Here is a 15957-nt window from a genome sequence, read left to right as displayed (position 1 = left end):
TGCAGCACTAGAATGATGCTCTGAAAAGCTTTAACCAGAAATGAGCTCCAGATGCACTGCTGAAATCCAGTATTTACAGATCAAAGCTTGTTATTTCTGTATGAAAGGCAAAAGCATTTGGGTTAAAAAAACTGCAAGAAATAAAAATTTGTTCTTTTAATTAACAAAGGATTTCAGTATTGACTGACAGCAACAACAACAAAAAGGCACCAACTGGGTCTTAGAAAGTCATGCCAATGAGCATGCTTGGTATAAACCCTTTAATATTACAAGAATGATTTATTGGGTTAATAATTTGGGTTCCAGCCAAATCTATACGACAGGTTTTAAAATGCAAGCACATAATGGCTTTAGGATTTCATTTTGTATTTTCTTCTTTAAGAAGTGTGCCCCAAGAGAAGTCACTTCTTCAAAGTGCTGCTGTTTTTCTTGCTTATTTACTTACTTTAGGGACATCATTAAGACCTTCAGTGAAAAACAAAACAAAGCAAAAATGGGCAGTTCTCCACTGCCTCACACACAATTTTTCACAACTTTCTGGATTCAATTCCGAAGAACTAATCTGTATGCAAGAACCAAGGCTTTCTGGCACTAGTTCCCTTCTGAATGACTCCAAATTAGGTCTCTGGGCTACAAACCAAGTCTTCCCCCTAACCTCCTCTTGATTACCGTAAAGCAAAACCGAGCTGCCCTAAATACACAAGTGTGTCTGAATGGAGGTTCCAGCTGATCAGAGAAAAGGGAATGGCTGAGCTCTCCCAGAGACAAATTCTCAGCCTTTGGCTAAATAATGAGAAGGACTGGGATATTAAATGTTACAGAGCGTAATGATTTAGAAATAGCACAACATGGAGGTTAATCAATGGTTGCAGCCCCGGATTTTAAGAAAAATGAAAAATTACATAGCATATAGACAGACACAGAAGAAAGGTACTGATGAGGCTGCAAAATGTGGAAACAGGTAGGACTTTTTCAGAGTGAAAGCCAATACCCAATGTCTTTCTCAAAGAACTTGTACATGCACAAAGCTCCCACACTACCTGTACACTGACTGGCAGAACCAACATAATTAATGTGGTGTAATTCTTCCTACAGAGATGCAGGAGGCACAAAAGCATTTCTGTCAGGGCAAACAACTGCCATCCAAATAAACAATGTGCTGCACTAGTCTGACCACGTTCTGTTCTCACATGGGATCTCATGTTATGGCTGCTTTGTTGAAAGGGAAAATCATCTTCCTAACCAGAACAATCTTCCCCCAGCAATGCACAGCATTGCAGACCTGCAAAGTATAAGCACAGATCCCTGGACCAAAATGCTTCCTCCTCCTGTAGCTGAGAGCATTGCCAATAAGGACAAGCATCTTCTGCTCACCAGCTCATGGTTCACCACTAAATACACACTGCCAACTGCAAGTTCTGCAAGATGCAGGCAGATATTCCTCTTGTCCCTGAGCCAGATGGGTGCTTCTCTCTGTCTCCTATGTCCAAAGATGAAAAGGCCCCTCCCAGTTGTCACAATGCCTCCCCAGTTGTCCCAATCTGCTGATATGGCTGCACTTTCTGAGAATCTTTCCTGTTCCATTGAAACAATCTCCTGTATCACTGGATCAGTGGACAGGGCAGCTCCAGAGTGCGGCTGGAGGTGTCTGCAAACGCAGCTGAGGTGAACGTGGCACTGCCCCGATGCCTGTGGGCAGTGACAGTGTGTGCACAGGATCTGTAGAAGAAGAGGTGGCCTGCTGCCACCAGAGCATATTAAACACACAGCCTCACCATCCACTTTTGGAAGGCTCTGCCTGACACAGAACCTGGCACGAGGCCACCCTAACAGATGGGCACAGATGATGGCAGCGAAGAGACAAAGTACTGTACATCCAACAACTGCAGGGGCCCCAGGCAATGGCTTTGGAAGGTTCTGGAGTGTGCAAAACTTGCATGGTGACAGTTAAAAAGGCATGTGCCATCTGTGGGCTGGATTAACTACTAATATATAATGAAAATACATCTGTTGGTGTCTGGTGTTGCTCAAAACTAGACAAGAGCTGGTCTACATCAAGCATGGACATTTTGCTGGATGGAGAGGGGAGGAAGACAGATCCCTGCAGACTTCCTACCTTTGAAGGGATGAAACTTGTCACACAAAATGTTGGAAATCCAGGCAATGATTTTATGATCTTGTCATGGTGCAAAATGTCCCACACATGAAAGGATATCAAAAGCTTTAACATGCAAAAGCCAGAGCCCCTTCTCCTACCACATACCAAGCAAGAGCTCCTTGTCTTAAAATGGCTGTCGTTTGAATGTCAACAAAAAGCTCCTGGTAATTAGGAAATTGTGGAAATACAAGACACACGATACTGAAAAGGCCAAGATTGTTTTGTTCCTTTCTCGTTTCCTAGTAATAGGCAAGAGTTGAAACATATGATTATTGCCCCATAATGGCAGGGTACTCCAGTCCAGCTGGCAAAACACAAGACTTTGAATATATTATTTTTGTGTAATTGTTTTCTGCTGTGATACATGAACAGACAGTTTATCTGCTCAACTGAGGACCAAATTTCCATAGAAGACTGCCATATGTACTTTGCTAATAGTAAAGGATTAAGGTTTAAGGTGCTATTAGCACAAAACAAATAAGCATTGAAGGGAAATAATAAACAACTTTGGGTATGACATGCCCAAGAACACTAAGTAAAAACTTTAATTTTAAACCTGATTAAATACCAAAAAAAACCAAAAACTACTGTTCCTTTTTAAAAAGAACTTTCCAGATAGAGTAACCTACACCTAATGTTCAGTTTATGCTCCATGCCCTGAGACATCTCATGAGCCAGCCATGGAATGGGGTAGCATTGCTTTGTCTTACTGTGCTCATGACCTTTACTTGGTTCTCGCCCAAACTCATACACACTCAGCAATTTGGAAATCTACAATCACATCTGGCCCCAAAGTCTTGCTTTCTGCTGGAAATGTTCTCACTGCTCAGATCAATCCTTGAGAAACAAGGGTAAAGAATCCCAGAACCAAGCTGCCACCTCACACTGAGGTCCTAGAGGAAGGCTCCAGCAGACAACTGCTCTGCAGAAAGGTCAAGGCAAAGATGTTGTGTTTGGAGTTATGAGCTCAGTTAGTAAAGAGATGTGTGAGTAATTCCTTTCTTAATCCAATAAACAAGAAATTTTTCAAAGCACACCAAAAGATCTCCATGTCCCCATTCCCACTAATATCAAAGGGAACAGGAATATTTCCATGCCAACAATATCTCAGCCACAGACTAAACGGTACATCCCAGTCTTGAGCAGCACATTTCTGATACTGTCTGAACAAAAGTTGCTTTCTGCTTCCCATTTTCCACTGCAGAGGGCACTAAATTTAGGTATGGAAAAGACTCTTTACATCTTATCAAGGACTGCTGCTGAACAGAGCACTTTGTGCTGTTGGCACTGAACAGATCCTGTTGATTTATACCATACCATCCTTTATCAGGGAGGACAGAAGCTGAGCAGCAGACTGGAAAGGATATGAAACCCAACCAAAAGAACACCTGTAACTATTACATTGAAAGGGTTCCAAGAGAAACTATAACAAGAGTGCAGCAGATGAACAGATTAAAGCTTCATGTCTGAAATACATCATCAGTAGCATAACTTTAGCATCCACTCATGGGAAAAAAGACTAGGTACTAGTAATCAAATTCTGAAAGTTTTTAAAAGGTTTTTTAGGATTTTTTGTTTAAAATGTTTTTTTTGGTGACATTATCCTTTCATGTAAAAAAAAAACCAACAAACAAAAGAATTAATGATCTGTATTCCTGGTGAGACTCATGTTGTCCTGTACATTGAAATCCTACTGGTTTTGTACATGAAGCTATTAAACCCATAATCATTCAGACTATTTCAAACCAGGGCAGAGAGTCTCCCTCTATACTCACCCCCCACCTGGTGAGGTCATAGAGTTTAATTTCCCAAACAGCTCTTATTGAAGGACCGAATTTGTCCCAGAGCACTTCTGGGAAGCTCTACATATTCAACACGTCAGTAACTGCAATCAGTTAAGTGTTCTATCTAATCTGATGGTCTCCTGGTTATCTCCTTGAAAAGCTGGCTCACTATCTCACAGCAGTCCTTACACTCCCAGGGGAATTGCTCCACATCACGGTGATCACAGCAAACTTCTGCCACCATGAACCAGCTCCTGAAGCACCACCTCAGAAAGCTCACACAACCAAAAATCAACCACAGCTCTGGGTTTCACCACTCACTTTTAATAAGCAAAATGGAAAGACTGTTTCCTCAAAGGTTTTGTCAGAATATTACTTCCAAGTTATTTTGAAAGTGATCTGCTTACTAGTGATACAATCAAACTCTCTAAGCTTTCCTACCTGAGCCTCAGATCCTCCCTATTTTTTTCTCCTTTTTTTTACTCCACTGCAACATAAACAAGCTGTAATTATTACTCATACCTCAAAATATTCAGTTGTGGTTTTCTAGTTAGCTTATTTTCTCTTCAGTACTTTAAAATAGAACATCACAGTCCTGTATTTACATTGCATACATCCTCAGGATACATATTAAATTTTGATTTCTAGACATAAAGTGTAACAATCTGTTCCATTTAAATAGCTGCCTTTAAATGCCACTGAGAACAGTAAATAGCCCCACTTTTGACAGCAGTAACAACTATGTTCTTTAGAAAGTTACAGTGCACTTATAATTATTAAGACAGACATGATTATATGGCACCTGAAAGAAATGCTGTGTTTGGAATACCACAGTAACAAGACTAATCCTTAATTATAGATATTCTGAAATTGTGGATGCCATTGGAGCTCATACAGATATACAGATAACTAACAGCAGGGCCCAGGAACTGCTTGCTATGGAGAGACAGTGCAGTGTCTGCCTGGTGAAGAACACAGCTGTGTCACAGGGACTGTGCTCTTCCCCAGCCACACACTGTCCCGGGCTCTTTTCTGCCTCTCAGTTCATCCCACCAAATGTTGAGTACCCTCTGCCAGTCCCAGCAAGAGAATGGAGCCCAAGCACCTCTGATGTCAGCTATCCTACATCCTCCCATCCCTAATTCTGCAGCTGTGTCCATTCAGTGACACAGCAGACGAATTCAACAGCCCAGGGACAGAGGTGGCCTTTCCAGCAGCCTCTCTGCCCTCTGGGGTGACAGCAGTGAACTCCCTGCCCTCTGCTCAAAGCCTGGCCAGGGCTGGGTGCAGGCAAAAGCCTCCACACAGAGCCACCCCCTCCTCAAAATTCAGCCTGGATTTGCGCTCAGCGGTGGATCCTGTACCCAGCTTCTGCCTGAAGAAAGCCATTACTTCCTAACTTTTGCAAAAGTTAGATTTCTACTTCAGGCCTTTGAAAATCGACCTTTGAGCGTGTTTGACAACAGCAGCCTCCTCTGAGCAGCAGTTCCCCATCAGGCTGTGGCACTCGGGGCTCCTGGCTCGCTCCTGCCTTCGGAGGTTCTGCTGAACAGCAGCGTTTTGTTTCCAGCCCACAAGGGCCCATAGAGACGTGCCAGCTCAGAGGCAGCGCTAAACGCCTTTCAAGAAGGGATCTGACATTTCCTTTTGTTCTCATTTCTATAGTATTTTCTCCTTCGAGAAGGTTATTTGAAGTTATCTGGTGCTGACATTTAGGGAAATGTGAAGCATGAATTGCAGTGGCTGTTCATAGGTAGTGAAGCAGTGCAGGACAGGGTGTCCCACTGCAGGCATTGGCTAGAATGTGTCTAACTGTTCAAACACTCCTACAGTGCAATCTCTACAGGGCTTTTCTCTCTCCCACACACAAATTTACACACAAGCACCAGTATAAGGGTGCCATATTTCAGCACAGAGGTTTTTCTAATCTGGCACTCCATCATAAACCAGGGACATCTCTTCCATCTCACAGAGTTTCATGACCAAAAGGATGCTTCTGTATGCAAATCCTTCCTGTCACAGACACAAAAATCCCCCCAAATTCCCTATGTGTAAATATCTCCTTACAAAAAACTACCAGATAACTCTGCCTCTAAGAAAAAGGAACATATTTTACAGCACTAATATTCTTGAATTAAATTTGCATTTAGTGACATTATATTTATTCACTTCTATCTACGCACACCTCACCACAAGATGTCAAAACACTCAAGAGTTAAAGAATTTGGCACTACAGAGCTCCCCCTTCTCACTGTGGATGCTCTACAAGTCCATTAACATACAGAGTCCTGCATAACCACACCAGACACACAAGCAAACTGAGCAAACCAATGTAAATCTTATGGCCTGGTTTCCCTAAGTGCTGGTTTTCCAAAGAATAATCAAAAAAAAAAAAAAAAAGCAGATCTCAGCCTTCCTGCAAAATCAGCAACAATTCAGAGTTTCGAAGTTTTTGTTAAGATCAATGTGTGGTCATAGTGATTTATATCACTTAAACCAAAAATGTCTGCATTATCACAACACTTTTCAAATGCAGAAAGAAACATCAGTCACTTCCACACAGAGGAAAAGAAGTGTTATCTCCTTGTAAACATGTGACAGCTGTTGAATTTCTATCAAGGAGCCATTAAATATGATCAAATATTTTAATGTCTGCTAACATGGGAATTGTCTGTCCTTGTATTGAGCTTTACAAAAGCAGTCAGCAAGCTGGATAAAAATAAAGCAGGAAAATCTCCCATGGAAAACCCTGTTGCAGTGAGCAGAACTGAGCAAGTCATCCCAGCCCTATTCAAGTGTTTGTGCCACTGCATCTTAAAAAAGACAACAGATGCCTCACAGTCACATTCCTGAAGTGAAACTGTTTGTCAAAATACCCTGGAAATTTACAGCAAGGATTTGTACATACTGGAAGTAGTCTCCTGGTCCCATGTGTGTTTCCTTTTACACCCTTGTGACAAAAGAGGCAGAACTCCAAGGACACAGACACACTACAGCACTCTGAACCCCTCAGCACTTCTGCTTCAGCAGCCACCAGAGACTTTGGGCCAGCCTTGGGATTTATTTATAAGCTCTCAGTAGCCTTCACTGCTGTGGTTAAGGATCAAGTTTTCCCACCCTTCCCTTATTTGCAAAATTGTCCAGGCTTATTTTGGGGAACTGCAGTATTAACCCATCCTCTGTGCAAGCAGGGATATGATATAAACCCTCAGGGCCAGAGCCTCAAGTTCTCCAAGAAAAATCACATGTATTTTTCATGTCATAGTCGTTTTGCACCTGTGCTATAAAGCCAACATTAACTACACATGCCAACTTTCTGGCACAAGGATATTTCCAGGAGCATCAGATATTCTACACACAGGGTTCTATCAGCATACAGCACAATGCTGATAAACATATCATTGTTACACACACACAAAAAATGTTTTCAGGCTGTATGTGAAAATACTAACTGTAAGCTTGTGATATTCCATAAGAGAAGAGCAGGAGAAATCATGAGTTACGATTTTATATATATATATATAAAATAGAAAAATAATATATAATATATATAATATATTTAAGTATATATAATATAATAAAATATATATGTTTATATATTATATATAATAAAATATATGTAATAATAAATATATAATATATATATAAATAAATATAATAAAATATTTTATATGTTTTATGTAAAATAAGATATTTTTATATGTATGTAAGGTGTATTTTATATACCTTACATATTTTAAGGAGGCTGAAGTGCAAGATATGAGATGTGGATGGCCATCACATCCCCTCTCTGAGCACAGAGACCACCACCACACCTTTTGGAGAGTACATGGCAGGCTTCCAGTGCAGGGAACCCTTTCTCCCAAGCTTTTCACCTCCCTCCCAACCTGCAATTCTCACTGTGCCCCACAATCCTCACCGCTCAGGGCCTGGTCTGCTCCCAGCACGTTCCATTCTGCTGGCAGCTTCAGGTGTCGAAATGCCAAGGCCACTTTCTCATCCAAGAAGTCCACGTCTGCAGCAGGTGGCCGTGACCTGTCCAAGAACCGTGTGAAGTTCAGCGCCTGCTGGTTGCCAGCACAGGTGGCCAGAAACTGGGCAGCATCGTAGGCTTCGTCCTGGACAAACTGGAAACTCTCCTCTGCCACAACCAGAACGGGGTGACCTTCTCTAGAGGCACAAAGTGCCACCTTCACTGTCTCACAGCAGTCATGGCCTGCAAAACAAAATTCAGACAAATGGTAAAAAAAAAGAAAAATGGCATGGGCTGAGGAAACACAACTGAGCAATTCCTTTGATACCCACACTCTTTGCATTAAATGCAGCAAGACCAAGTTATCGAGGATCACAACTCTAAATTAACATTGTCTTTGGAATTTATATGCATCATCATTTATATTATCATGAGAGATAAGTATTTCTTATAGATTTTAAAAGGAAAAGATGTATACCTCTTCTCTGTCCCAGTATAAGCCAAGAACTATAAGCCACCCAGGCTATTTATATACAGCAACAAGCAATCTCAAGAGTTTTCAGTAATTTAAGTAAAAGATTTTGCTATCATACCTAAAGCCAGGTTATATGGACAAACTTTTCTTCTGCTGCTCTGCAGGACTCCAGTAACTCACCAGAAACTAGAATCTAGTGCTGCAAAACTACATACTCCAAATGCTGTCACAATACTTGGCTTGCACTGAAAACATTGAAATTTCACCTAAAACAAAGGTCTACATGGCTACCAGAGCACGAGCTGCCTGGGCATGTCCTGTTTGTGCTCACTGTGGCACCTGCCCCTTGCATTTGGGTTCACACAACAAAACTAAAAACTAACCTGCTTCTGCTAAATAAAAACATGGAAATGGCCACTTTCCATATTTACAAAACAAGAGGGTTGGAAGCCTGGTAATTTCATTATTTATTTAGGTCAGGGAAACAGGAGAAAGGAGGCATGGCAGCAATTTCATTGACTCAGAAACTTGAGGGGAAAAAAAAAAAAACCAAACAGCAAACCGAACCAAACACCTTTTGGGAATTTTGAAAGGAAAAATATACTATGTGTCCAACACAACCAGAACTTGTAGTTGTCAGACATGCCCCTTCAATAATAAGGTTTGTGTTTCAAGTTCACTGTGTAGTACAGTTTCTTGTTCCAGCCTCAGACTGACGTCATGGCTGTTTTTGCCAGAACAGCATGGACCCTGCACTAATTACTGGAAAAGCTTTTTTTGCCCATGACCTCAGCATACTACCACATTCACGAAACCCTGATTAATTAAATACAAAATGACGATTTATTTTTAAAGGCTTGAAAATTCAATTTAAGCCCCTATTTGTGGTCAGTGGGAAAGTTTCCTTCTTCTGTTGGGGCCTTTTGCTGTTGATTTCCCTGACAAAAGGGAAAATATGTCCCTAATCTTCATGGTCTTTCAGCCAACCTCACAAATCTGTTCTGAGGCTTTTGGCATCTGTACAGATTTTGTCTACTGAAAGAGGCAATCCTGAAGTTAATTGAAAGGTCAAAACTGCTATTAGGACACTGTGGGTAACACCAAAATTGTCAGAGATGAGGCTGTGGCTTCCTAAGGAGAGCAAATGCAGCTGGAAAGGTATCAAAGGCAAGTGGAGAAAGGGAGGAAAACACTCAGGGATGTTGCTGCAACTGCTCAATACAACCAGGATGCTCTGAAGCTGAAAGGTGAGAAAACTTTCCTTCCAGATACCTATTAGCAAGAGGATGATATGAAAGCTGAAGGAGTAGATTTTATTTCTGTTGTTTTGAAGAACAGGGGTAGGAAGAACTTCTACTGCTCTTGAAAATACTGCATGTGCATTCTAATCCATTACTGTATTAGTACTCAGCTGCACAGATGGAACTCATTCACAGATTCTGCTCATCTTCACAGTAAAAACCCCAAATGCTCAAGGGAGAAGTGGGGAGGATGATCCAACTTTGAAGGAACTTGCCTTTAAGGCCATTTAGAACTGTACATGCCTCCCCCTACACCTTCTTGCTGATCTTCCTAAAGGCATCAAATACAGAACAGGTAAGACATTAATTTTGTTTCCAGCCTCCACAAAAGGGATCTCCATGCAGACTGTGAGAGGACTGTGCCAGCCTACAGGAGCTGACTCAAATCCTGCAAACTGGGCTCTCCCTAAAGCACAGCAGTGGAAGGTTGCTAGAATGCAGAGTTAAAAAAAAACAAACACAGTAAAAGCTTTCTTAATAGCATGAGGACAGCTAAACCTTTAATTCAATTTTTAAAAAATATTTTCTGCCTATTCCCATAAGAATCCCATCTGCAGAATAACCTAGAATACAACTGCTCTGCCAGCAGACTTTCAGGATTGATGCACCAAGCCAAAACAGCCCACGAGCAGCTACAGAGAAACCATTTGGGACAGTCACTTCCTTGTCACAATGCCAAACAACTCTGCTGTGGGACAGCAAAGGCTCTTCCATCGAGACAACAACTACAGGAACCTCTGTCAAGACGTGTGGTCTCCTTAAAGCAGCACATCACGGATGTACACAAAGTTCCCTTGGATGGAGTGTGTGTTAGACACCAGCTGCAAAAGGCAACACAAGGGAAGGTGATGAAAAGACCATGTGGCCAACAAGGATTCTACTGAAACTTCCCCAGATATTGAATATGCAGCCTAGAAGAGAAAATGACAGAACTGACAGTCCATTTTTATCTAACAGGATCAAACAAGCATCACGCTAAACCCTAGGGAATGTTCTTCAGAAGGGCAACAGCTTGCAGTGCTTTGATGTTGTGCTTCCTCCCATCTGAGAAGATGTCAGACATGGGGGCAAGAACATGGGACAGGTTCTGAATTTTGGCAAGCAGTTCAAATGAAAGGGGAGCCAGGATGTAACAAGAGCAGACAATACTTGAAAGGTTGCTCAAGAGGTCTCTGCCCTCCTGCTTTGAAATGGCTGCTGGAGCAGTGTGAGCAAACATGTCCCCAGTACAGGAACCTTCTGAAGGAACCATCAGTGGAGCAGCACTTCTCACCACATCAAAGATCCAATGGTCTGGACTAATACCTGAACTTCTACAGCCCTTGTCCCAGAAGGGAGCTGAGCTTTCTGGCACTCTCAGGAGGTAAGTAATTAGCACTGCAAAATCAAATCTGTTTTCAAGAGGTTAAGTAACTTGTTCACAATCACACAGAGCTCCAGGCAGTGCCAGAACAGTACTGCTCCTGTGCTTCACCCTTCTGCTCCCTCTGGCAGACAGCAGGGCTTTCTCCTAGTATGGGTTAAGCACCAAGTTATGCACTTAGGAGCCATCAGGGTGGTTCCATCACCTCTGTCCATCCACTATGGACTGCTCATACACCTGCCTAGATGTGGAACAGAAAAATGTCTGGCACTGAAAGGGGAAAAAGAAAAAACTCTGGCTGTGTCAGTGGGTTGGTTTTGGTGTTCTGGTGGAATAGTAATTTTCTTGGAAGTGGCTAGTGTGGTGCTGCTTTGGATTTGTGCTGGAAACAGTTTTGCTAAACCAGGCATATTTTCCTTCTCGCTGAGCATTGCTTCCAAAGACCCAAGGCCTTTTCTTCTTCTCACCATCCCACCAGAGAGGAGAACTGGGGCACAAGGAGTTAGGAGGGGACACAACCAGGACAGCTGACCCCAAGTGACCCGAGGGATATCCCAATGTCAGTGTACAGAGCTGGGGAAAGAAGGAGGGAACCTCCACTGTGTGTGATGGAGCCCTGCTGCCCTGAGGATGGCTGAACACCTGCATGTCCATGGAAAGGAGTGACCTGATCCCTTGTTTTGCTTTGTTTGCATGTGGCTTTTGCTCTATCTATTAACCTGGCTTTATCTCAACTCTGAGGTTTTCTCACCTTTGCTCTTCCAATTCTCTTCCCCATGGCACAAGAGGCAGCTGTGTGGGGCTTAGCTGCTGGCTGGGGTTAAACCACAACAGTCAGGAAGAGCAATGAGCCTATTGACAGAGGTGTGCATTTCCATAGGTTGAAAACACATGGAACTGAATAAATCACACAGATAAGAGCACTTCAGAGAAGGGATGAGAAATCTCCATGCTTTACATTGCCATCAGGTTCCCAATACTGCCCAGCAACCTTTCTGATTGCCTTCAGTCTTCTCCAGAAATCAGGGCCTTTGGGCAAATAGCAATAGAAATTATTAAATACTCAATTTCTGTCATGCTTGTACCATCCAGCAGTATCCTTGTTCAAGTTTTAACTCTCCTCACAAACTTAAGTGTTTCTCTCTAGCTGCCATCTCAGACTGCCTGGCTACACTTCCTTTCTTCATCCTTTTTTTTTTGGACACAGTACCAAATGTGGTCATTTGCATGCTGTCTCTGATAAAAATCAAATGATCCATCCCTTAACTCCAGCAACACTGCATTTTATACCATTTCTCCTTTTGCTCCTCAGTTACTTTAAATCCAGCTTAGAAACAATTCTTGACTTGGAGCTGCTTGGAGAAACAACAACATATTGCAGGAAAAATACAGAAATTTAAAACTATTTCAATTTATGCAGGGATGGGTACAGTGCCTAATGCTGCTGCTATGAAGTGAATTCCTCATCTACACATCAAACCATGCTTTCAAAATTATTTTAAATGAGACAACAGCTCTTGAATTGAAGAGTTCCTTACTGGGAATGAAAGAGGACTCTTAATGAAGCTTGCTCTAGGGAAAAGATGAGAATGAAAAATGAAGACATGGTGCTCTGGTCTGTCTGTCCTTATCCCTGAAGAGATGAGATGTATCAGAATGACAGCACTGCTTCCTCTACATGTAGATCAATGAGCACAAGAGCAGGGGGGATTTCTCAGCTGCAAGTCATTAGCAGATAAATTAATGTACAGCTAAGACTTGTCCATCTAATTGCTACCTGTGCCTGTGATCTGGGGTGCAGTTAAAAGGGCAGCAGCACAACTCTTCTGACTGCTTCTTGTTTAAAAGGCCTACATGGAGACAAAACACCCCTAAACAGAGCTTTATTAAAAGATGATTTCATTTCCTCCTCTTCCAAAAGTGGAAATCCTGTCCAAACCTCCTATTTTCAGAATTCACACTGGAGCTATCAAACAATGGGCCCCCAGGCTGGGCAGCTATTTAAAGCCCTGCTGGAAGGACATGTTTGGGTTTGCTTGGTAGGTGACTAAAGACTAATTGCATCCTCCAAGTCACCATGGTGGAGCTGGGTTGAAAGAGGACTTACAGAGAGATTTAAGGACAGGAAAACCAGACAACAAATGTTGTGAACCCCATGAAGGATCTCAGATTTGCATCCAAGATGCATCCAAGAGATGCTGCCATCTGATGGCTTATGGAAAAGGAAGCCAGGGGATCTCCTGTGACCATCCAAAAAGTGCTTCTTTTCTGCTTCAGAAATCCTCAGTTCTGGTTCTGAAAATCAGAGCCCGTCTTTGAAGTGCATTTGTGAAATGTACACAGTTACTGTATTCACTCTTGCAACACAGGAAGCCTTATGAAATACACAGGCACAGCACCAGCACTGGACAGGAGCCTCTGCTTTTCCTTTCAAATCTTTCACTGGAAGGTGAAAGAGAGATTGAAGAGTGGGTAAAGATTTTTTTAAAGGCTTTTACACACTGCAGATGCCCTAAAAACCTAGAGAAGTGTAAGACCCCACACATCACATCTTAAATAATTTCAACACAGATTCAATCACTTTTTCCTGTGACTGATGTCATCTAGTACTGGCATCACTTCCTTTTAATTACACTGCCTCAAGCAATTAAATACACAGAAGAGGATGAACTGCAAAAAGTCTTCTTGGCTATGCTGTTTTAGTCTATTTTAAGGGGTTTTTTTTGTTTCATAATTAAGTGTATTTTCAAATCCACAACTGGTATTGCCAAGTGGCCATTTGTTATGCAACTTGTTTACCCTTCTGGTCTACCAGTACAAAGATTGTAATTCATGAAATACAGCTTTTTCTATGAAGAATTGTTTCTTAGGGGAAAACACAGTCTGTGGTAGAAATGAATAAAGCATCACCATATGTAAAGGATTTCACAGTAAAAGAAGAGTTTGAAATGAATGTATTTCCAAGCTAAATGAAATTAATTTTTGTCTATCTTTTTAACTAGCAGAAAGAAAGTAAGGAGAAAAAAAACCCAAAAAACAGCAACTCTGGGAGCTATGGAATTAAGAAGAAGTTAAAGATTGAAGCTGCTTCTCTGCCTTAGCTTAAGGATGGAGAGAAAGCTGAGAGTGAGTCAATGGGAATGTGCCAGCCCTGTGGAAACTGCTGGCAGGCAGCTACCAGCAGACAGACAGTCTCTCAGACCCTTTTCTACTTCCAGTTTTGATTCTCCTCCCCTTTGAAACCCACACAAGAATCCTTCACCTTTTGAGTTCAACAAATACGAGAAAAGTGATTTTTGAATTACAGAGATCAGAGTGATAGAACACATTGCAACAGTACTCACCAAGGCAATTATATCTCACAAAATTTACTTCTTGTTTTGGTGACCTGGCTCAAAGACAAAGTGTTTCTTACCCTTCACAGATCAGGAGCTGTTGCAGCAGCTCTGGATTTCTGGACTGTCTCTCCCTGTTTGAAATTTCATTTCAAATTTCCCCCATGTCTCCCACACTTTCCAGACCACCAGTCATTAAATGCAAAGCAAAATACATGTTCAACCATACAGCTGCTATGGGGATGGCATGCAAACTTTTGCAATAAATGCACCACACAAATAGTGGAGCTCCCAGCACATCAGATCCTGCAAGAAAATTCCCCCAGATCTCCCCAAGAGTTTCCTGATGCTCAGAGGCCTCCGCTGGCCAGGGCGAGCTGTGGTTGGGACTTTTGACTTGTGTGGACAGTGATGAGGTCATCCCTTCATCTGCTGGTTTGTTTGCCAGATCACGATTTGAGGATTTTTATTATTGGGTTGGGTTTTTTCCCAGTGGGGAAAAAAGCTGCTCTAGCAGAGAGACAAGAGATGAGGCTGCTGTCTTGCAATGAATGTTTCACTTCCCTGCTTTGCACAGATTTCCTTCACCACCACATGCAATCTGCTTGGCCTCAGTTACCTTCCCTACCCTGCAGAGACAGTGGGAAGAAAAAAATGCATTGAGATTATGGCAATCTCAGCTTCTGTAGGAATAAGGGCTGGCTGAAAAGCTCAGTTAATGACCAACACCAGGAGTAGAAGCATCTGTGACCTAAGAGGACATATCCATCCCCAACAGTACAAATTCAGCAGCCAACAACAGTTAACCACAGCAGCAGAGATGGTATCATGTCTCTACTTCCTTCCCTGCTCAGACTTTTGATGCTTTCTTAACACCCAAACTCCAGTGCCCAAGATTTTGCACTGAGATCCCCACTGGAGCAGTGGCAGTGCCATTACACCTCCACTTAATGCTGTGTCTGATACAACAATGCTGGAAATTGTGCTGTAGAACTACACAGTGCCTCTGGTACTGAGGAAAACTGCTTCCAATAGGGAGAATTTCAACCAGATTAATTGGAAATAGAAGAACTGTAGCAGTAAAGCCAACAGTTAAATGAGGTTTTGGTAGCTTTTCACTGAGACAAACAAAAGCTTGCTTGGGTGATGTAACCTAGTGTGTCCTTAGGCTGGCAAAAGAGGTACTGAAAGCACACAAAACATCATCTCCTGGCTAATTCTTGAATCTCAGTAGCTAATTTTGACACTTCAAGTTATGACTGATCAGCTCAGATGAGAATATGTTGCTTACAAGGGGAAATTACCTTCCTTAAATTAATACAGCAAACAGCAGGGCAGGATAAATAATCCATCCCATTCTTCAGAGCAAGAGCATAAATACAAGTAAGTATTCTGTAATTTGAAGAAGTGATTAATCTGTATTTATCCACATCTTCAAGTAAAATAAAGCTGCTACCATAAAATTACAGTCAGAAGTCCTTTCTTTTACTCTGTACAGAAATAAAAGCTCACATTTGAACAGTATTACGGACTATATATATATTCAGTGTTTAAGACTGATGATAAAA

At 41.9% G+C, this 15957-nt stretch overlaps 1 protein-coding gene across 4 annotated transcripts in view; it reads right to left on the bottom strand.

Moving 5' to 3' along the window:
• Window positions 1–15957, bottom strand: part of AKAP13 (A-kinase anchoring protein 13) — a 208718-nt gene that overhangs the window by 115082 nt on the left and 77679 nt on the right. For all 4 annotated transcript variants that reach the window (XM_071441287.1, XM_071441288.1, XM_071441289.1 and 1 more), the window contains exon 6: window positions 7862–8158. In XM_071441287.1, coding sequence (XP_071297388.1) covers window positions 7862–8158 — 297 coding nt within the window. The remainder of the gene's footprint in view (window positions 1–7861; window positions 8159–15957) is intronic.

This window comes from Agelaius tricolor, unplaced genomic scaffold (assembly GCF_023055355.1).
Source record: "Agelaius tricolor isolate 1412-34295 unplaced genomic scaffold, bAgeTri1.0.p SCAF_16, whole genome shotgun sequence".
In the NCBI taxonomy this organism is placed as follows: Eukaryota; Metazoa; Chordata; class Aves; order Passeriformes; family Icteridae; genus Agelaius; species Agelaius tricolor.
Note: the sequence above shows the minus strand (reverse complement) of the source record. Positions and strands in the feature narration are given on the sequence as shown.